The following is a 23,096-nucleotide window of genomic DNA, read 5'->3' as shown; positions in this document are numbered from 1 at the left end:
AACATTCCAGAATATTTCAGATGAACATTGTTTTGTGAGAAAGTAGTTTCAACTTCCTACTCCACCTTCTTGCATCTAATTAAAAATAATTAAAGGGTCATGAAAACCCGACCCGTTGCGAGCTTGTCGATCTGCTAGTGCCAGAAGTCGGCCAGTGACAATAAATTAGTGAGTGTTACAGAGGCACAAGTTGACAGGTCTACATACAGTAAATCCCAATCTAGGATGGCGTAAATTCGTAAAAGACCTGGCACTAGAGGTCGATTCATTATTGTAAAATACTTTAATAAAATGTATCATGCAACATATCAATAAGCTGAGTGTTTTCTAACCTAAGCTGCTTCACAGACCAGTTTACCCAACAAACGCAGTGAATGAAAATGTATATATTTTTAAGAAATCTGTTATTGAATTTATTTTCCTCCCATGTGATCAGACACTTTCCTAATGTAGGCTATAGCTTTGTTGTTCACAATTCAACTTTAATTCAAAGGCCAAGTTCAATAAACGTACTGACAGTCAACGTACTGTAGAAAAGTGCTCATATCAGTACCTAAAGGTACAAGTACTAATATACTACAATGTATAAATGGTAAGAATCCTAAATACTTGGCACACTTGGGCTTAAAATTAGAGACAATTTAGCATCAAAATATACTGTAAATATAAATATTACGGTACTTAAGTACCAAAAGTAATGGATACATCAAAAAACTATATTATGTTTACTGAATTATAATTATTGATGCATTAATGTGTTCATCACCTTGATATATTTTAGCTTGTAAATATCCACTACAGATCAATAAAGTCTTGATCTGTTGATTTGTATGAAATAAGAAATATTTGTATTGTCGGGAAATGGTAATACTAAGTACATCAAGTACCTCAAAATTGTAGTAATTGAGCAAAGGTACTTAGTTACTATAACTTCTTCCACTGCAAAAACACAGTATTTAAATTCAGTATTTTCTTTTTTTCTTTTTCATAAATTAAAGCCCTACTTTCAATTTGTATTCCCATAACCCCATTATCTGAGCACTGTCCCTGATTGCTATTTGACCGAACGGTCTAGATGGAAAGATGGGTCATATTTTAACTTAAAGCTATTATTATGGAGCACATCTTGACTCTATTACAGGACAAAAACTAATTTAAAAAAAATGTTTATATAAAATAAAAATTCAGATCACATCTCTTCCTCCAGTCGGTCAACATCTTGCTGTTGCCATACAACTGAAATTGTCTCAAAATAACACCCACACTATGTGTGTTTCTGATCTGCGTTTTAAAGAATGTGAAAAAGGATCCTCTAAATGTATCTTCTGTCCTTCCATCTCCCACTGTACATCTATAGATACAGAACACACTGAACCACCACCAAATAGGTATCCATGTATCCTTACCTGTTTGTGAAGTTGTTTGTCAGATAAGAAGTGTCGTGATGTGTCTCTGTGTGGCCATGCTGGGTCTTCTTATAGTCACAGGTGGGGGATTCACCTGGTGTTACACAGGTCACACAGGCACGCACTCGAGCACTTGCATGAATTGTTTTACAGGAGAAGGAAGTAAATTGGATGGGGGGAATTTGCCTGATTTGATCAAAGCGAGGCAGTGGGTCTTCTTATAGTCACAGGTGGGGGATTCACCTGGTGTTACACAGGTCACACAGGCACGCACTCGAGCACTTGCATGAATTGTTTTACAGGAGAAGGAAGTAAATTGGATGGGGGGAATTTGCCTGATTTGATCAAAGCGAGGCAGTAGGTTAGTAGGCTGTTACTGTAAGACATTTTGACATCTGAGCTTTCAGTTTCACTGAAATGCCGTATGGAACTACGGTATGGATCATTACTGTATATAATTTTAGTTCCTTGACTTAATGTCCTTACCTGTCTTGCATCATACTATATCGGCTGTGAACTGAAATATGTTTACTTTCACTGTTTGTGATGGATGACTTCCTCTGGTGACGTCAGTGACAGTGGAAACCAAAGTTAATGACATGTTGTGTACTTTCGTCACGCCCGGGATTCGAACCCTGGTCTCCCGCCGTCCGCGGTGCGTAGTGAGCCAACATCACCAGTAGCCTAAAGGGGAATAGGAGAGATATTAGGGTTTTGTCAGGCTGAGATTCTGAGCCATGCAGTACTGCTACACTCACCCCTCCTTTTGACCTCCCTTCACCAGGAAACCTGATCCGGGTCACGTCCGTCCATCCATCCATCTTCAACCGCTTATCCGTGAGTGATTGACTTTGCTGAACCTAAAGTTAGAAATGGAATTCCTTTCCTTATGAGCTTCAGGCCAGCAACCCTCCGATTCACTCGAGGACAATGATATAAATTCCACTAATCGCTTTTTATCGCTATTTTTGTTATTTACGTCAATTAAAACACCCAACAGCCGCGATAGGTAGATGCATAACATGGAAATACAATTACCTTAATGTGTCTTATCTTACAGTATATTCCTTTTCAATTTGATTCTCCATAAGCCCATTAAATGAGACCACCCCCCAATGGAAAGAGGGGGTCAATTGTTTTCACTGTCTGCTTTTTCTTATTCCTTGAAGTGTGTATTATAAGCTCAGGGGTGGCTCAGGGGTAGAGTGGCCGGATGGCAACCGCAAGGTTCCCATTTCGAACCCGGGCTCCCCCAGAGTTAGTGTCGAAGTGTCCTTGAGCAAGACTCTAAACCCCCGATGTGCTGGTTGGTGCCTTGCTCCGCCATCGTTGTATGAATGTGTGTGAATGGGTGAATGTAATGCACCATCTATGTAAAGCACCTTGGATAAAGGCGGTATATAAATGCACCATTTACCATTTATGATTCAAGCACATCTTGACTGTACAAAAATCTCCAGTCGGATCTTACAGTTGTCATACAACTGGAATTCTTTCAAAATAATTTCCCAAACACACTTTCCGCGTTTGAAAGAATGTGAATAATAAACTTTCCCACTAATTTTCTGACAAACAGGTCCTTGTTGACCCCTTCACTGTACAGTAGGCCTACTGCTCGCCTATACCCAGCTCAGCCCACAAGGACGCTGTCAAGTCATTTGGAATTGAGTCAGTGAGTAACGATGTTGGAAGTCCAACGGAACTGGATTGACCAGTATGGTGGAGCAGCACTTAATATCGCCCACAGTCATATTGTGACAATAGCAGATCAACAAGAGCTTGTAGCTATCGGCTATTTACAAAAAAGAAAAATCTTATATTATTTGACAATTAGGTCAACGTTTGACTTCAACGTTAGTTTGTTGATTACTTTAAATGCAATAATGGCCCTTTTCTTTTTGACTGGTGCAACCACTCCAAGGGACAACAATGTCCCTATGTCCATCCCAATATGTCCATATGTTTATGGTACCAACAGGGGGCGCTGTTTCACCACTCACTTCAGACAGTTCTGACTTTTTGTATTATTAAATAGGTCTTACAACAAGTCCTTAAATTGTTACTTCACTGTCATCTGGGGACCACCCCCTCCAAAAAAATCCTGTGGGGTCCCTCCCGACCCGTGCACAGGTTGATAACCACTGGGTTAGAACACTCATTCAGTGGTCAGTGACCACTGGAGGATTCAGTGGATGTTGACCATGGGGTCCACTTGAGGATAAAGAGGTCAGGCTCAGAGTCAGAGAATTTATTCATTGGCCCTAACTTTGGACACCACTGTACCGTTCATGCTTTCAATTTCACGCAGTAGGCCACACATACTGTAAATGTGTCCCTCTGGATAAACGGCTTTGCATCGTAAACCTGTAACATAAACCTGTAACATACAACCTGTGACATACATGTATCTACATGTCTTACAGTAAGTGTTATGTAAGCAACTGCTGTGGAAATGAATTTCCCAAATGCACTTTCAAATTTAGTTTCTTTCCTAATTTTAGTTAACCGTAACCAACCACATTAACCCTTGCATCCTCATTTGGGACAAATTATGGCAAATATACAGTACACAAAAAAATCTTCTTTTAATATACATATGTCTGGCATTGCCTTTCTCAAAGTCATTAAAGACATTTCAGAGCTTTTCTTCTTTGTATTCAACGTTGCAGCGCTTCTTATTGTATTCGACATTAAAGGGCACGTCCCCCTGAGATTTGTATATACTTACTTGTAATACTTGTAATTCAAAAGCCTACACTAGAGGGCAGGGCACACTACTGAAGGGCACACTGCTTTCACCATTACATGAGCATTAATGAACACATACAGTAAATGACTGAAGAAACAAATTTATTTCCTTTTTTTGGTTTTGTACAAAGCTTCTTTACACATAAGGATAAAAAGGTCATTTTTACATGGGGTAAAAAACACGGGTACATCAAGGACATGTGTACTACATGGTAGTAACCTTTTGAACCTGTTTCTCTCCCTGTATTTTGTCACGTTTTTTTCCTACTCATTTTGTAATTTGCTAGTTGAAGTCATAGAAAAGAATGGACACGGGAGCCCCATTGGACTGTTTTTTGAAGAAACATTTTCAGCTAATTCAATTTGGCCATCTTTGAACTTCTGGTCCCGAAAAGAAACCGTAAACGACTGCTATGGGATGGGCTGGGAGGGTCTTCACTCGGTAGAACCAGTAGAAGCCCTAGAAGCATACTATACTTTATCATAAAGAAATATAATGCATGGGACCAGAATTTAATAAATGCATATAATGGTAATTGAAAGAAGACTTTAAACTAGCGACTGAAAGCAAAAGTATTTATGACAATATGTATTAACCCATTCTGACCGGGCACCCATTTTGGTGTTAGCATCATGTTATGCTTTAGCTATTGAAAAATAGCAGATCTACAAGCTCATAGCGCGCCACCGAGTGGCGCGCTACGAGCTTGTAGGTCTGCTATTTTTGAAAAATTGAAGAAGGACTGACATTTTTAGAATCTGATCTCAGGTCAGAATGGGTTAATCAGACCAGTGTGTTTCCAGTGGAAACCTCGTATGAATCTGATCTCAGGTCAGAATGGGTTAAGGTATAATGGTATGGCTTCAAATCAGCACCGATTCCTTGGCGCCTGGTTGAAATATTACAAGCATAATACCCTCTCTATCTGTAATATGTCAGTCAATGTAACTGTATTTCCCTCTCTATCTGTAATATGTCAGTCATAATACCCTCTCTATCTGTATATGTCAGTCATAATACCCTCTCTATCTGTATATGTCAGTCATAATACCCTCTCTATCTGTATATGTCAGTCATAATACCCTCTCTATCTGTATATGTCAGTCATAATACCCTCTCTATCTGTATATGTCAGTCATAATACCCTCTCTATCTGTATATGTCAGTCATAATACCCTCTCTATCTGTATATGTCAGTCATAATACCCTCTCTATCTGTATATGTCAGTCATAATACCCTCTCTATCTGTATATGTCAGTCATAATACCCTCTCTATCTGTATATGTCAGTCAATGTAACTGTATTTACAGGTCATTCTAATCTTCACAACACAACAACAATCCGGAGTGTGTAACACTTCTGGATTTTACTGTCTAACTATTGTATCTGTGTAATAAACAATACAAAACAAAAATAATCACACAAAGAACTGTAACAACTCCTACATAAACCATAATCTTAAAATGTAAATAACTCAGTATTTCAAGGACAACAAATAAGATGGTTCTTTGCCCTATTATTGTTCTGATGCACATTAAATTATGTATCAACATTTATTTAGTTTGAACTTATCGGAGCCTTCCATTCAAGTCTCTCTGACAATAATATTGTGGTAGGAAAATTGCATCACTTTTCGTCTACCATATACTTCCAGCAAGAACCTGTTGACTTTAAAGGAGTAGTTCACCCAAAAATGTCTTGAATTCATTGAGATTTATCCCCCACCCCCGCATCCCTACGCCAATAATTTGATGACTGGGTGGTTGCTCAATATGCAGGAGACTCAACTGAGTCTCTGCCAGTCATCAAATGATTGGCTTAGGAACGCGACAAAAACATTCAAGGATTCATGGAGTGTGTAATTGATAGAAAATAAGTCACTTTTAGGTGAGCTGCTCGTTTAACTTGGTCTCTACACTGTGTGTGTGTGTGTGTGTGTGTGTGTGTGTGTGTGTGTGTGTGTGTGTGTGTGTGAGAGAGTACATGCACGCATGTGTGTGTGTGTGTGTGTGTGTGAGAGTGCATGCACGCATGTGTGTGTGTGTGTGTGTGTGTGTGTGTGTGTGTGTGTGTGTGCGTGTGTGTGTGAGAGAGTGAGAGTGAGTGTGTGCATGCACGCATGTGTGTGTGTGTTTTCTGAGAGAGTGAGAGTGAGTGTGTGCATGCACGCATGTGTGTGTGTGTGTTTTCTGAGAGAGTGAGTGTGTGCATGCACGCATGTGTGTCTGTGTGTGTGCATGCGTGCGTGCGCCCTAAAGCCTCCAGGCATGAACCTAGATGACAACAGCGTGTAGGTGTCTGAAGCACATGATGACGTCCATAGGGACAGGTGGGCTCAGGTGATTCCCGTCCAAACGCAGATACCTGAGGGTGGAGAAAAAAAATACCCATCGTCATTGTCAGCATTCTTAATTCACAGATATCGCTATCGTTCCATACTTCCTTGTCGCCGCACCAGTGGATATCCTTTAACAGTTACAGTATGTCATCATCCTTGCGATCACATCACATTCCGTTCTACAGCATGTGTACATTTTCACATACCACACATTTATTTTCTCTCACACAGACCGTAACACACGACATTGTGGTAATTAAAACCTGTACAACATGTACTGTATGATATCAAATTTTAGATCATGTTGCAGAGGATAATGGGGTTTACGGGAATTCATACGGAACCGTCATTGTTTCTACCTCATTGTGATGTGACCTACCTTAGTCTTGGCATTGAAGTGTGATCGCTCAGGTCACCCTGCAGGCTGTATGGGCAGATCTGGGTGCCATTGATGCCTGGCATAAAAAGAAAATACCCATTAATGTATTCATTCACTTCATACTGTTCATACGGTATGAGTGAGATGTTGGAGTGGCTGGCACTGCGGTGTATTCTAAAGATAATAATAACTTGAATTGTTCATTACTAGTCCTTACCCGTTCTTAATATATGAACAGCAAATGTGGGTAATGCGATGTAATAGATCACATTACTGATGGGGAGGGAATTGTTTTCAGATGATCGTGGGAAATTGGGTTGGGTTGGCCGTGGGAAGATATTTACAGTAGGAGGTGCTGAACGTAACAGAAATCTGTTTTGATTTAAATTATTATTATTTTCCCCCTCCTGTCCGAGGGGGGGCTGTGCCTGGGGTGGAGGGGGTGCTCCAGCCCCCCCAGCACCCCTACTTCCCTCAGCCATCGTTGGGCACAAAAGCAGGCTAATAGAGATGGATGGACGGACGGACGGATAGATAGATAATGTTGCTGGGTGGCCAACTGTGAACCGATCAAATAAAACCAAAAGCCTTTTAGATTTTCCTATGCAAGGCAATGGGAAAAATGTATTCACTAATAGTAGGCCTATATAAATTAAACTTTTCTTTGGAAATAATTCCTGTAGTATAATCATAAGTACACCATTGATGTGTGATGTAAATTTGTTGGCAATATTCTGCATAATTATATGAAGTATAGTATATGAAGTTATTGAATATTTTCACTTTCGGTGTTGCACTTTGTAGACGGTCCCTAACCGCTCAGCACAGCGTCTGCTGCCAATATTATCTATTGAACTCGGAGGTTGGCTGTTTGGGCTTCAAATCAAGTTGTAGTTTGTTCTTTATCTAATCAGGATAAGAATGACTGAGTGACAGACAGATATTTTTCGGAGCATTTAGTGTAGATGGTGATTGAAATTTGCCTAATTTTTTTGCCAATCTCCTATAGTACAGTACATGCATGGTACTGTATGTTCAGCAATGTTTGAGATGTGCGTGCTTTCTTGCTGGTTCCTATTTCTACTGTATACTATTACTACTGTATGTACACAGTTCCCTACACCAGTGATTCTCAACCATATTCTTTATATTTAAAGGACATTTCAATATGCATTAGGTCACATATTCACTACTTTTTTTATCCCTGGGATTTTTCCTCAGTGTTAATGTAACTCTTGAGTGTACAAATGGAACCAAATGGCCCTGTCGGTTCCATTTGTACACTCTCAGAGTTACAGACCCGTTAAGGTTCCTATAATCAATCATTTAGCTAGCTGGGACCCCCTAGAAGAGGATACGCCCGGTTTTATGCCAGAGCCTCTGGAAACTCAGATTAGTGTCCTACTCAGTGCTGGTATAGAAGTACTCACATGTTTTTACTTAAGTAAAAGTATCAATACCACCATGTAGAAATATGCAGATTTATCAGATCAACAAGCTCACAATGTGTCACATCGTGAGCTTGTAGATTGGCTACTTTCAAATTGCCAAAGTATACAGGTATACAGGTGTATAGGCTACTGTAGGTCTGATTGGATTGAAGTGCTTTTTAAAATAATAATCCAAATGTACAGTGCCTCATTGGAAAATAAGTCATATTGGTTAAAATAAAATTTTATTCATTAAAGTTCCGCGTGGCATGCTCCAACAGTGAGGTTTTCCCAGGTGCGCGTCGAGGCCCGTGTGTGAACTCACTCTCGATGCTGTTGTGGTTGAGGTGCAGGTGCTCCAGGTGACCGTTGAACAGCGGGACGGAGGACAGCTGGTTGTGGGCCAGGTGCAGGTCCAGCAGGGTGGTCACGTTGAACACGGCCTTGGGGATGCCTTTGTCACTGAGCTGGTTGTAGTTCAACCGGACGAACGCCAGGTTACTGAAGCCTTGGAAGTAGTCTCTGTGGACACGACAGAGAGAGAGAGAAAGTGTCAATGGCCCGGTTTCCCAAAGGACACCTCTTATACCATGGTGTAAGAGGTATGGCGTGTTGCACATGCTCAGTTGCCCTCTAGGCCGCACATGAAGCCTATGAACATAGACATTCCGTGCATAGATGTGCCACGCAATGGTAGGCCTCAGGCCTGAGGCCTGGTATGGTATAGGCCTCAGGTCTACCACTCTGAAATTTAATTTAATAATATTTGGACTTCTGACAGCTGACAGTAGGCTCTCTTCACTCTTAATTTCTTTTTTTCAATTTAATTTCTATGATGCTGATGTGGGCCTTAATTTCAAAGTTTTTATATTTAAATGAGATGAAGAAAGTCACCACTCGCACCACACATTTCTCGCGCACCACACATTTTGTGCGTGCATGCGTGAGTGAAGAGATGCATGCGATCATCAGTAAGTCAGTGGTGAGGTGACTGCGCTTGTGTATGAATGGTATACGCCAATGTATGACGGAGTCTGATGTCTTTTCCAGGTGAAACTGGAAATAATTATTTTGCATGTTGACGTTAGTCTGTAAATGTGGACATTGCATGAAATACTTGCTTTGGAATGTCATCAATGCTGTTTCTGTCCAGGAAAAGCTGTACGAGGCCATTAGGGACTCCGGCAGGCATCTTCCTCAGGGCGTTGTGGGCCAAGTTGAGCTGCACCAAGTTTTTGAGGTCCTTAAAAATGTTCTTTCCAATGTTGGAATCACTGAGCTGAGAGAGAAGGCAGACAGACAGTGTAGTGTCACATTCCATCAACAGTAGTAGGCCTAGGCCGTGAATAAAGCTTGTTTTGATTAGAACCGGAATCTGGGATTTGAATCCGAGATAAAAGCACTTGAGTCAACGGCCGCGGCCATCCAGGTACATGTTACCTAGTTTCCCTTTAAGGTTGGGTAGGCATAGTTTTACAGAGCTTACATTTAGGAATACAGTTACTGTAGGTTTAGGGCATAGTTTTACAGAGCTTACGTTTAGGAATACTGTTGGGTTTAGTTTAGGATTAACTGGTGGTGTTCGTTCTGAGGTTGCCGGTTTTGCCCCGGGGCGAGCATGTTTGGGCCGAGCGTTCTTCTGTTCCAGTCAGAAGTGCAATAACTCATTGCTTTATTTATCATAATGCCCCGCTCATCAAAACCCAGTGGCTGTATTTACAGAAAGTACCAGTAGACCATTAATCACTCTCTCTCTCTGTCCCAATGTTCCCAGTTGAGTCCAGGCATTCAAACTGGCAGCTTGCCAGTCACCAGCTGTTCCCGATAATAACTGCAGTAGACTGCGAGCTGACTCCGGACACAGCAGGTGAGTGTGAGACCACTGCTGGGGGAGAGAAGGGTTTACCTTGTTATGGTGCAAGTCTAGCAAGACCAGGTGGTCCATCTTGCCGAAAGCCCCGGGAGGGATCTTTGAAATCTGGTTTCTGCTGAGTTGCAGCTGCTCCAGGCCTGCTGGGAGGTCTGACGGGACCTCCTTCAGCTGGTTACGCTCCATGTACAGGAACAGCAAGCCGGGGATCTTCTCAAACACCTATAGGAAGAATTACTCATTAGATTGCAACGCTGTAATGTTTTTTGCACTTCCAGAAACACCAGATTGTATGGGTTTCATTACATCATTATCTTTGTAGTTCTGTGGGTCCAGGGACTCCCATGGGTCCTTGGACGGGAGCGCCCCAGCTAAATGTCTGGTATACATACAGTAACATGACCAATACTGGATGCTGTAGAAAAATGAGGGGCGCCTCAGTCTCGAGATGTATTGACTCACATGACGTTTATTGACCCACATGAGGTCGCATAAAGTGTACTGCTGTCAAAATGTCCATTTATTTGGCTGCCATATGACGTCATTTCAAAATCCAGATGTTTTGTTCTAAAAAATAAACGACGCAGCGTCAAACTGACCTTCTTATCGACTCGCTGAACGCGGTTGTTGGCCAAGTTGACCCACTTGAGCTCGGTGGCGTTTTGGAACGGTTCCGCCGTCACCTCGGAGATGTAGTTGTTCTGCAGGTACAGGTAGTGGGTCCTGGACGGGATGGTAGGGATCACCCGGAGGTTCCGGTTCTCGCAGTAGAGGGCGCTGGGGAAGGAAGGGGGGCAGAAGCACTCCCGGGGGCAGTCGTCGAACATGGAGGGTGGACCCAGGATAGGCGGGGGGAAGTCCGTGGGCTCCTGCGGCTCAGCAGCCCCTCCCACAGGTGCAGCAGGAGAAGGCTTTCGTACAGGGGGCTTCCTACTGGAGGGAGGGCGCTTCGTGGGTTTCGCAGGCTTCTTTGGCCGAGGTCTCTGGGTGAACACTGTCCCCACCAGGAGGAACAGTGCCAACGCACAGAAGAGTCCCACACCAGCCTTCATCGTCCTGTAGAGTGAGAGAGTTTAACACCCATTAAAACCGGGAAAGCAACAAAGCATCCATGTGATTTTCGATTTCAGACATAATTGTACTTTGACTATTCAAAAATAAAGCTCATACTGTAGACCTTGCATATTTTGGGACTCCTTGACATGTAAATGTTTTGGGCACCCTGATGTTTTAAGCAAGTCTAGGTGTATAGGAGAAGACTAAACGAGGGCCCCAACATTCTACTGAAAGAAAATAAATCCTGTACATTGTCAAGGAGTTAACGCTAAAACCGTCTCGACCCTTTGGTGTGGTTTGGGCCATTGAATTCCATACGTTCAATCACTAGGGTCAACGTGGGTCAACGTACAACAAGACATATCACACCGCTAAACCCGTCTTGACCCTTTGGTGTCGCAGACATTCCAGACATTCCGAAAACATTAAGCATTCCAAATTGAAACGTCATTCCCTTGGGAAAAGTACTTCTTGTACAACATGTACAGTACATGTGCTTGCATTATCGCCATTCGGGCCTCACCATGTACAGTAGAATGCCATCATGCTTGTTAAAATAAAATACATAGGCCTCCGACTAAAACATCCTCTCACAGGAAAACACTCCTCCGACTTAACACAATAAATTAAGCTAGGGAATGTACAGTGTTGACATTGCAAAAAGGGGGGGGGGGAGTAGAAAAGAAAAACACAATCAACACTTCCACTAGCCTGGAAAAAAGCAAAAAAAATCCCACTGGTTTGTCTCGGAGGGCTCATTTGGGGCCAGAAAGCTGTCTGTACCATACCTACAGTACGTCTCCTCCTTTTGGTACTTATTATTAGTATATTTCAATGCCAATACTGTTACTCAAGTAAATTATTGATGGCTGGACAGAGTATTTCTACATTGCAGTATTGATACTTTTACTCAAGTAAAACATGTGAGTTATTTTTCCACCACTGCCTACACATCCACCTATACTATAGTACCTCCTACACTACAGTACAACTCCAGCAATCACTGACCACTGGAGGACCCTAGAGTAAACACGTCTTAATGCTTTTTCTGGTTTTATCCTCTCAGCAGTTTTTGTATTGACCTTTACCTTCCTTGAACTGTACCCATTCTGCAATCTGTTAATCAATCAATCACGTCACAGCGCCAACTGGTATCCATAGCAGTGTAACCCACCTTCATAGCCCACCACCAACCCATCCTCTTGCATCGATCAGCACAGCTGATGATGGCTTCATTCACATGAACACGAACAGGGCATTGAAGTGAATAGTGATGGAGGACAACATCCCTCCACCACTGTACAGTATTGCCCTGAAGATGTCCTAACACAACATCTAAGAAAAGGAGCAATACTTGTATTGCATTGATATGATATAGTACTTTATTGTCAGTTCACACTGAAATTCGTCTTGCGACCCAGCATCCATGTATGCAGAAAGAAACACATATACTGTACACACATTTGACATGGCACAAAGAACACATTGGGGTTATAAAGTGCAGAGCTGTGAGTGGGCGGGATAATATTTCCCAGAGGAATGAATTAATTAATTATTAAAGTAATGGTAGAGCTTCTGTACAAGCAGTCTAACCAGACTTCATGTGTGTTTTCATCTGTCCCAGCGTTAAAGGTGGTTCACCCAAAATAAATACTTGTTTTCTATCAATTACGCACCCCACGAAGCCTTGATTTCATGGAGATTGCTTTTGTTTTTATTGCATTCCTATACTGTAAGCCAATAATTGAATGACGGTGGCTGGTCAGTAGGAGACTCAATTTCATCAAATTATTGGCTCGGGAATGCGACAAAAACATGAATTCAAGGCTTTGTGGGGTGTGTAATTGATAGAATTAGTCTATCAAACTACTCCTTTAGGGAACAGAAGGAGCTCGGGGCTGGAGAAAGTTGGAGAGAGAGAGAAAAAGAGGCGAGTAACGAGTTAGAGAGAGAGAGAGAGAGAGAGAGAGATGCGATGAGAGGAAGTATAATATTTGACTCGATGTAATTAGAGAGAACTAGGCAGATATTGACACAGGGGAAAGAGTCCATGCATGCATATGAGAGAGGGAGGAAAGACTGGAGGATAAAGCCTCCATTGTCAGCACCGGTCCAGAGGGAGTAGTTATAGCATGGAAAATGGCCAGTAAGGTTCTCGGGGTTACGGCTCTTTGACCCTTTGGGAGGTCCAGAGGATGATGGAATCAGCACGCAATTATATACGTAGTCACAGCAAAACTGCACACACATCACCAGTGATGGAAGAAGTACTTAAGTTTTTACTTAAGTAAAAGTGCCAATACTGTAATGTAGAAATGCTCTGTTACAAGTAAAAGTCTGGTATTCAAAATCTACTTGAGTAAAAGTATAATAAAGGTATTGGCATTAAAGTATATTTTAAGTACCAAAAGTAAAAGTACAGTATATGCAAAATATATTTCTGAAAATAGTTCTGAAAATAGCAATTCTACAAGCTCACAACTTGTTGTAGATCTGATGCAAACCTTTTCAAATAATTGTAGTGGAGTAAAAGATTTGCCTCTGAGAGTAACGTAAAAAATATACCTTTACAGTACTTGAGTACATGCACTTAGTTACTTTACATCACATCACCTCTGTACTTGGCCTCGATTCTTTGGCTCCCAGTACAGAGTAGAAGAACTGATATTAAAGTGTCTGTTTCTAAAACTGAATGGATTATCTCTGGTCCCCCCGGGGCCCCCCGCGGCCTCGACACCTCTAGGTCACTCAGATCCTCTGCCAAGATGCTTCTTATGATCCTGACTGTGAACCCGGTTGAAGCAAAAGGGTGATCATCACGCTTTTTTTGTTGTTGCTGCCCCTAAACTTTCCTGTTAGGTCTGCTACCTCTCTGGATACGAAGATGAAGATTCAAAACATGGCATGCACGGCAGTTTCTTTGTATCTTCTTTGTGTTTTGCGAGCAAAGGTCACAGTTAACTATGGAGTCGTGCATTTCCCGTGTCTTGTGACATCATGTGACATCATCAGGTGGAGACCCTGATGTCATAGTAAATGCGACCTGCTGTCACAGTTAGTCATATGGAGATCCCTGATGTCATCAATATTCGTCAGCAACTCTACATCTGACCTCAAACCCTTAGATCCATATATGGATATATGTCAGAACCTGGTCTCACATTCCATATGTTGATCCTTCCCCAGCCATCCTTCCTCTTCGATGTCTCCCTTTTGACTTATACCTATATATTAGTGCAGCCGCGCCGGGCAGCCGGCAAACTAGAGGCCTGAAAATTAAGGCCCTACCTGGGCCCTCATCAAACCCTGTACACTCAAGAGAATGTCCTGGCTACCACCCTTATATCTCCATATATGGAGCTGACCTGTTCTGACATTCCATTTGTTGATCTGACCTCATCAAACCCTGTACACTCAAGACATGCTCCTTATGGCCAGTACAGAATTAATTCATTCCCCCATGCCAAAGCGCCAGCACTCGCCCAGCAGTCTGTTGTCAACGAGGCGGATGCGACGTTGCTCTTTAGGGCGAGGTCGCTTCTCGCCCTCAGGCGTCTTACTGGCATTAGTTATATCTAATATATGCGGTTAATACATTGGATTTAACATTATAAAATGCAAACTTAAAAGGACACACACAAGATCTTTCACGTGTACCAGGGAATTAGCAAGTGGTTGCAACTTGACTTCAGCTGTTAAATTAATAAATGCGCTAAGTATGCTAAACAGATGTGTTGTACACTCTACCGGAGACTGTCTCAGCTCTGTGTACAGTATATACAAACTAGAATGATCTGGATGGTCGTTGCACTGGGCCTGCTCTCAAAACGGATCAATGTGATGATGAGTGTTGGATGGATGCCCAAAGTGTGGTTTGGGGTGCATTAGTTGGAGTGTACACACATACAGTACTGTACACGTACATATGCGCACGAGTGTGTGTGTGTGTGTGTGTGTGTGTGTGTGTGTGTGTGCGTGCGTGCATGCGTGTGCGTGCGCACACACACACACACACACACACACACACACACACACACACAGAGAGTGAGCGCACTGGAAGGGGATATTATGCAGATGTTTTACTGTTGTATTGCCATGGAAATGAACCTCTGAGTGATGAGGGTCCTCGGCAATACATCTCTGTTCATCTCCACTAGATGCCTGCACAAGGAGGGGCTAACATTTATTTATGTTGATCTTACTTTACTGTGTGTGTGTGTGTGTGTGTGTGTGTGTGTGTGTGTGTGTGCGCGCGCACATCTGCAGTAAGCGTGCATGCACACACACACACACACACACACACACACACACACACACACACACGCATGTTTAGCCACAGCCAGCTGTTGTTTCCTATCGCCAGCATCGATCTTTCGCAAACAATCACAAAACACAGCTGTCAAAATACACAAATACAGTATTGTAGGCCCTACCATTCATTTGTAATCACTTTGCTTTTCTTAGCGAAAGCTTATTGACCTATTTCGATAAACATCAAACGTCATGAATCATGGGACTGGAACGAAGTGCACTGTATAAGGGAGACGGGTTTTGTCCAGCCAGGAAAAACAGTGCTGAACTTTTCTCCCGGCAGGCTGACTATGGTGATGATGGTGTTCCCTGCCACTGCCCTGTGGACCGTGTGATTCCACTTTTCCTCCTCAGTCATCCAGAACCTCTCCCAGACCAGACGCATGCAGAGCTTATTAAGTAAATAAGATTGGGGGTAAGTAAGTCCCGGCAACATACTAGCGTCATGTCCAGGGGGTGTACTTGTACATCAAGCTGTCATCATGCTACAGAAACAGGAGATCATCCTACTGCACTATGGGCCTCATGGCTCGGCAAGGCTTATACTACTTACTTAAGTAAATGCACTTAGTTACTTTCCAGCACTGCAGTCTAAGCTCTCAGTCAGTGATGAAGAGATGATGTGCTGCTGGCCCGTCAGTCTTTGATTGATGAAGCTTTGTCGCTCAACAGTACAGTAATTCCTGCAGGTTCATGACTTCCCACTAAAGCATTGCTTTCCCACGCACGGCTATACCGAATACAGTCGGAGGCATTACAGATGTCCCTGGCCTCCTCCCACCTTCTATCCTGCATTACTGTTATTTGGATTACCAAATATTTCCTCTTGTGGGTTGGGCCGTGCTGACGCTGGACCAGATCAGACTTGTTATGTTGACTAAATATTTATCTGACGATTAGATATTGGGGATATAGTCTGTATTACCAGGTCCAGGCAAAGAAATAGATGCATTCTTATGTCAAGTGGGTTGAGATAATACCAGCACCCGGGCACCAAGAGATAAAGGACAATCCAGGATGTTTGCATCTAGCTTCTGTATAGGCTCCGGGCAATCTGTCCTGCATCCTGTCTGCTGTCTGGTCAGCCCTGTTTGTCTATTCTGACAGTCACTGCAGACAGGCTAAAGCGGAGATCAACATAGATTTCCCCTCACATTCTTTGCTCACAACCATAGAGGAATTTTGATCAACACTCTATTGCCCAATATTTTTCCTTCCAGCCGTTTGCCACGGTTTTGTAAAAACACTTTGCATGCCTGATATTTTTCCATCGTTCAAATATTTTTTCCCCCCCTCAAGCTGACTTTGGCCACTGGCTGACTCCCTCTCTGATCAACGATTATGACCTAGCAGATTATCTGTCACGAAAAGATGCTTCAGTTAGAGCGGTTCTTTGCGAAACATGGAATAAGAGTCAGGACCAAAGCATAATGGTTGGATTTGTGCCTCAATGCACTGACTTTCCGATGTAAACTACAGAACAGCTGGAAGTGGAACAATTTACACTTTCTGCACCCATTGCCAGAATGAGAATCATTACAAAAGACGTATTCAAGAGCCAGACCTCGGAAACCTGTATAGTGCACTGCCCTCACGGTCCTATACTTTAGCTCTATTCACTCACTGATGGAAAAAGGTTAAATCATTTATACACTGTAAAGTTCTGAGTTTTCTTTTAATTCTGTTAAAAAAGTACCAATTTCCCCTCCCTCCTAGTTAAATTAAGACTCAGTGGCATGAGTGAGGGGGGGGGGGGAGTCCTGTAATGCAGCTTCCTGGCAGAGAGTACCCCTCAGTATGGCACAAGGTTTCTATAGAAACACACAGGCATGACTTGAGTGTGCCACTGCCAAGTTTTTCCTAAGGTCCACAGACACACACACACACACACCCCTTTCTGTGTGTGTCTCTCTCTCTCTCTCTCTCTCTCTCTCTCTCTCTCTCTGAGTCAAACACACACACACTGTTTGTATCTCTATCATTCTGACACATACACATAAACAAACACATCGGCTCCGCTTACATGTTGTTGTTGAGCGTGTAATTTGTTAATCAAATAATGCATGTCTTACCTGCCTCTGGTACCTGCCCTGTTTTGTCAAGTCACACGTTTTGTGCCTCTCGTCTCTCTGCCTCTCTCACTCCGTTCCCTACCCCTCCTCTCTCTCTCTTCCGTGCTCCCTCTCAGTCCCCCACCAATCCATCCCTCCCTGCCTCCCCCCTCACTCTCTTCCTCCCTCTCTCTTTCGTGCTCCCTCTCAGTCCCCCACCAATCCATCCCTCCCTCCCTCCCTGCCTCCCTCCCTCACTCTCTTCCTCTCTCCTCTCCTCTCTGCGGAGGACAAGCCTGGCTGTTGGTTCAGTTCCCTGGTGTTTTTCCCCCTCCTCTAAAGGTCACAGTGCTCTTTTGGTTCTCGTCTGCCCCGTCTCTCTCTCCAGGACAGTGAGATTTAATCTACAGGACCATCGACTCTGTTAAAGTGTCTAAACTCCCCGGCTGTCACACTTTGTTATTCAGACTGGTCTGAGTAGGCGTCAGGAGGATGGGGCTCACATGTGTTGCACTTGCACAGAACTGCATACAGTGCGCATCGTCGTTCACACTCAAGTGTGAAACACTTGAGTGTGCATTTCTGCAGCGGTTTGCGTGCAAGAATGCATGTGTGTGTGCGTTTTTACAGTGTAAACAAAGTGGGCTATTATTATTATTATCATTCACTCATATCTCTCGATAGCGGGAGCCTTTTATGCATTCCAAATCACGATTACCGGAAGTAGCCGATCTACAAGCTCACAACGTGCACCGCGATGCGAGTCAGTGTGAGGTTGCGGATCGGAGCGCAACACTGATGTGTAACCAAAGTATAAACGAGGCCTAACTGTGAGAACAGAACCGTGGACCCTCATATTATGAACAGAACCGTGGAGCCCCATATTATGAAAAGAAGCAACTGTAATTTCATCTCCTCCATCCTCTCTCTCTCTCTCCTCTCGCCCACTCGGCGATTGTTTACATGACCCACAGCGATCCCACAGAGATCACAGCATGTGCTTGTCATTAGCAGCATCCCTCTGCCGTGCTCTCTGCATCTCTGGCATGTCTGTGGTGCCATGCAGTGCAGTTACAGGGACGCCCAGGCAGGGTTTCCACAATGTGATGATTCAAGGCTATCAGGGGGCATGGGGTGTTAGGGTCTGTCGGGACGCTGGGGGGTGGTGGTTAACGAGGCGGGAAGTCTGACTCAGCCTGTCTGCCTGTATATGTACTGTACTGTGCTGTACTGTGTGTGTGTGTGTGTGTGTGTGTGTGTGTGTGTGTGTGTGTGTGTGTGTGTGTGTGTGTGTGTGTGTGTGTGTGTGTGTGTGTGTGTGTGTGTGTGTGTGTGTGTGTACGTCCATGCGTGCGTGTGTGTGAAACCCTTCCCCACATATGTTCACCTCGTTACCTTCATGCTGCAGCTCACAATCCAAGAATGCCTTTCACTCACACACAGACGCACATAAATTTAAATACACATGCGCACACACACACACACACTTTCTCATTTCTCTCACACAATTAATTCGATATAGACCCCCCCAATAACCCCCCCCACTTCTCCAACACTCCCATGGAGCCCCAGATCATGAGCTCAGTCCAAACCCAAGACATCTGGCCCCGACTGCTCAGAACACAGGGAGGTGGATGAGTGAGGCACGACAGAACAATTCCAATGAACAAGGGAAAACGTGAAGAAAAGGAAACTGCGTTCCCTCAACATTGGTGACATGCACCTCCCTACGCTCTGCGTTTGAATCTGTATTTATTCATTGGGGTGGATTCAGCTCGGATCAAACTACTGTGTGCTTTATGAGACTCCCGTGGAGATGACATCATTGGAAGTAGTTTGGTCATCAGGGCTGTAACAATAACTCAGTGATGAGTTCATGATAAACTATGAAATCCTCAGTGTTCAGTCAAATCCGAGAGTGTACAAATATCAAATGGATCTACTGTAGATGGTGATATCACACATTACATTTGAGACGAAAACAAATTAATTTGTTTACCGTATCTATATGCTCAATACACATACAGGTCTGCCTCTTGCCAGGTCTTGCTACAGTTTTAATTACAAATGCACCAACCATAGTAAAGGGCATTTATTTTCACCAATTCAACCATGACAAGTAAAGATACAACCATTACTTTTTGTGACTTGCCAACTACGTAAATATCCGTCTATGGGATGTTATATGCCAGCTATGGATATTTTCTTCGTAACCCCCCCCCCCCCCCCCCCCCCCCCCTTTACACCATATGAAGTGGTTGAGCCGAAAATCAGCTTTTAACATTGGTCACCCCCAGCACCAGGATCTTTGCACACGCCCTCCAATTACCTCCAGCCAAAGTAGGATTTTCAAAGTCTTATAACTCTGAAAATACGAGCGCTGTACTTGGTGATCGGCATCCATCCAAGGTTCAGATGTCATTTGTGATTTTGTACTGCATCACTCCCGACGTTAAAGTTTCTGGCCAAAGATAAACCGTGTGGGTTAACGCAAATAGCCAATCGTTACCACGGTGGTCTCTAGGTTGGGAAACGGGAAATTAACAAAAATAGAAGAATCCCCCTGGCAGGGTTTACCTACACTCTGCTGCCACCTAGCGTGGCACAGAAAGAATATTATTAATGACCTAACAGGAAGAAATGTGGTGGTTTTTGTTTCTAATGCAAAAAAACAACCACTGTTGTCTTCTGGCTCGTAAGAGAGAGGCTCGTAACTATGTAAGTAAGTACATTTTATTTGTAAAGTACCTTTCAAAGAGTCTACTGACTCAGCATTTTTTTAGCATGAGGGGCAGGGCGTTCCAAAGAGTAGGGGCAACCACTGCGAAAGCCCGGTCGCCCTTTGTTCTTAGGTTAGACCCCGGTATCTTCAGTAGATATTTGTCTGAGGACCTAAGGGGTCTTACATTAGACTTTGGGGGCAGTAGGTCACAAATATATGAAGGGGCCAGCCCGTTTAATGCTTTGTAGGTTGTTAAAATAAATTTAAAATCAATTCTGGCCTTAATTGGAAGCCAGTGCAAAGAGCTGGTTCTGCAGCAAGGTTTGGGGTCAAGTATGAATTGAAGTTGCAGATTTTCACAAGCCTACTCTTTATTTGGCTAGAACCCACTATTAGAAGAGGCAATATTTAAGCAGCAGTCCCTACCATCATTACCACATAGTAGCAGCTGTTTTCCAAACAGATGAGGAGAGGGAGTCAAGCCAGGGCCCGACCCAAATCGCTTAACAATCTGATCCAGGAGCTGTCATTTTCACAATGACTCAAGTTGTGAAATCCTGATGTGGGTCTCAGTCAGAGCCACTGGCAGAACAAATCCTAAATGCTTGTCTGTTTCAAAACAGGCAACCTGATCCAAGGCCAGGGGATGTGGCACAGTGTCACTGCACTTAAAGAAGATGTTCAAAGCTTTTACACTGTATAAAAGCTCAATAAATAAGTGTAAGGGCAAGGCAACCTTTAGGTGTATAAAAGCTTGTGATCTCTTGGCTGATTGTGTTCTGTAATATAAGACAAGAACATTGTTTCGCCTTCTCAAAAAACCCATGAAACCCGGTTGTTTATAAAAACAATGATCGTGATGAACATGATTTTAGTATGTTTTATTCGTCTCTAAAACTTGCGTTTGGTAGTAGCACATGTCCTAATAATAATAGTGATGTATGCAGTTAAATCTAAAACCATGCAAGAGTAGCACATCATGTGAGTATGAGTACGTGTTGTAACGTGTAATGTTGTGAGCTATATTTGATTTGATTTTGCAGAGGTTTTTCTGAATATAATATACAGAAGGGTTTAAGTGGTTAATAGCTAGAGTTTGCCAGGATGAAGGATGGCCAGAAGAATCCCCCCCGTAGACTCAGTGAATGTGAGTTATTACTTGCGCAAGCAGAGTGTGCAAGTACTGGTCAGTGTTGTCCACTGGCCAATCAGATGTACAGTATGTATGTCGGTGTTGTCCACTGGCCAATCAGATGTACAGTATGTATGTCGGTGTTGTCCACCAGCCAATAAGATGTATATATGTCGGTGTTGTCCACCGGCCAATAAGGGACCACCATTCTTGATGACGCAACTAAGGTATGTTAATCGGTTGCGGGTATGTATTATGTATGTATGTCGGGGTCAGAATGGTGGTCCCTTATTGGCTGTTGATGGTGACGTAACTAAGGTATGTTTCAAGGTTGGTATAAGGTCAATAACGGGTCTAAAGGATTTAGAACAGCCGTTGTAATAGACATAAGTTAATAGAGTGCATTTCTAGTTGATTATTTTAATATTTAATGCAACGGGCAGGGCAATGGCATTTTCCTATTGCTATTCTTTCCGTCCAACAAAAACAAACCATTATGTGCTGTTGAGTTGTTTTGCAAAGTGCGCCTAAATAGTTTCTGCACTAGTACACAATGTATTTGTGCACACTACAATACACAATGTTGTAAATAGTTTACTATTGTGACAAAAACATTGATGTGATACAAAATTCTGAGGCTGTTCTGTCACGATGACCGACACAATAACAAAACATTGGCTGTTGGCTCTGATAGTTCACAGCTGGTGACCGTGTGGATTTGCCCAGTGGCCCCGCCTGCCCCTTGAGACTGACAAGCCCTCGCCATTTCCAGGTGCGACGATTGCAATGCGCTTGTATAAAATGAAAAAGAAGAAACTCCCACGCAAAAGGTTTTAATGGGAAACAAACAACATTTCCGTATATGTTAGACCTTCATCAGGTTATCATTAGAACCAAACCGAACCAAAGAGAGAAAGACCATCTTTATATGCTGTCTATAATCTATGGTGGAGCAATCGGGTCACAGCAAAAAATGGCATCACTGTTTTTAAGGTGACAGGTGCTTGTGGAGGGAAGTGTGTTTATGTCCTGCAGTGAATAAAGTGAGTTAAAACTGAATAAACGTCGTTTATGAAGTCGTGATCAACATCGAGATCTGCGACACAAGCTGCTTCCACTGGTCTCTGTTGCTCATTGCCACACTAAATTCATTCACAGTCAGTCCTGACTGAGTCCCTACTCAACATCTGGAAATGTGAGTGGTCTGGTTCTCCACAGAATCTGAAATGACCTGGTCTTTTGCTCTGTGACAATGTCCAGAAAAGCGGAGCTTTTAGCCTAAATGTATTGTTCAGCAGATAAGACAAAAGGTCTCCTTGTTTTAGTGTGTAAAAGAAAGGAGGGGAATATTTGACTTCATCATCATCAAAAGTGTCCGAGTGCAGATCCAGTCAATCTAAAGAAACAAAATCAGCCTGAATGAATTATTCTATTAATTTTCATGTATTTTAATTCTCTCTCAAACATATGAATGATAACAATGTGGACTATCGTGTCACATTGTATTGCAATTGTGATGCCTGTGTAACACACATCTGACTTTATAATTGAGTCAGACAGATATTATGGATGATAAATGATTTGAATGATAAATGATTTCCTTTAGTCTAGTGGCTAAGACACATTGCATTGCAATCGTGCTCCCAGGCTG

General features: G+C 43.0%; 1 protein-coding gene across 2 annotated transcripts; it reads right to left on the bottom strand.

The window, feature by feature from the left end:
* Positions 1-5,126: 5,126 nt before the first annotated feature.
* On the bottom strand, positions 5,127-17,760 carry prelp (proline/arginine-rich end leucine-rich repeat protein). 2 transcript variants are annotated; one of them, XM_080780278.1, is made up of 7 exons: positions 17,613-17,760; positions 10,773-11,229; positions 10,210-10,395; positions 9,425-9,582; positions 8,629-8,825; positions 6,874-6,949; positions 5,127-6,520 (listed from the first exon to the last, which is right to left on the bottom strand). In XM_080780278.1, exons 2-7 carry the CDS (start codon positions 11,223-11,225, stop codon positions 6,430-6,432), a joined length of 1,161 nt encoding a protein of 386 aa, XP_080636404.1. In that variant the 5' UTR covers positions 11,226-11,229; positions 17,613-17,760; the 3' UTR covers positions 5,127-6,429. The 2 variants fall into 2 exon arrangements, with proteins under 2 accessions (XP_080636404.1, XP_080636405.1); XM_080780279.1 differs by having other exon boundaries at positions 17,617-17,728.
* Between the last annotated feature and the right edge of the window lie 5,336 nt (positions 17,761-23,096).

Source organism: Protomyctophum bolini (assembly GCF_963924005.1).
Source record: "Protomyctophum bolini genome assembly, chromosome: 2".
NCBI lineage: Eukaryota > Metazoa > Chordata > Actinopteri > Myctophiformes > Myctophidae > Protomyctophum > Protomyctophum bolini.
Note: the sequence above shows the minus strand (reverse complement) of the source record. Positions and strands in the feature narration are given on the sequence as shown.

What these genes read in the sequence shown, in the direction of transcription:
- prelp (XM_080780278.1), bottom strand. Translation starts at nt 11,225, where the DNA reads ATGAAGGCTGGTGTGGGACTCTTCTGTGCGTTGGCACTGTTCCTCCTG. An exon ending in AGCATTGATGACATTCCAAA is followed by an intron (nt 8,826 to 9,424) that starts GCAAGTATTTCA and finishes TCGTGTCCACAG; the next exon opens with AGACTACTTCCAAGGCTTCA. An exon ending in CAACCACAACAGCATCGAGA is followed by an intron (nt 6,950 to 8,628) that starts GTGAGTTCACAC and finishes TTTTTATGCCAG; the next exon opens with GCATCAATGGCACCCAGATC.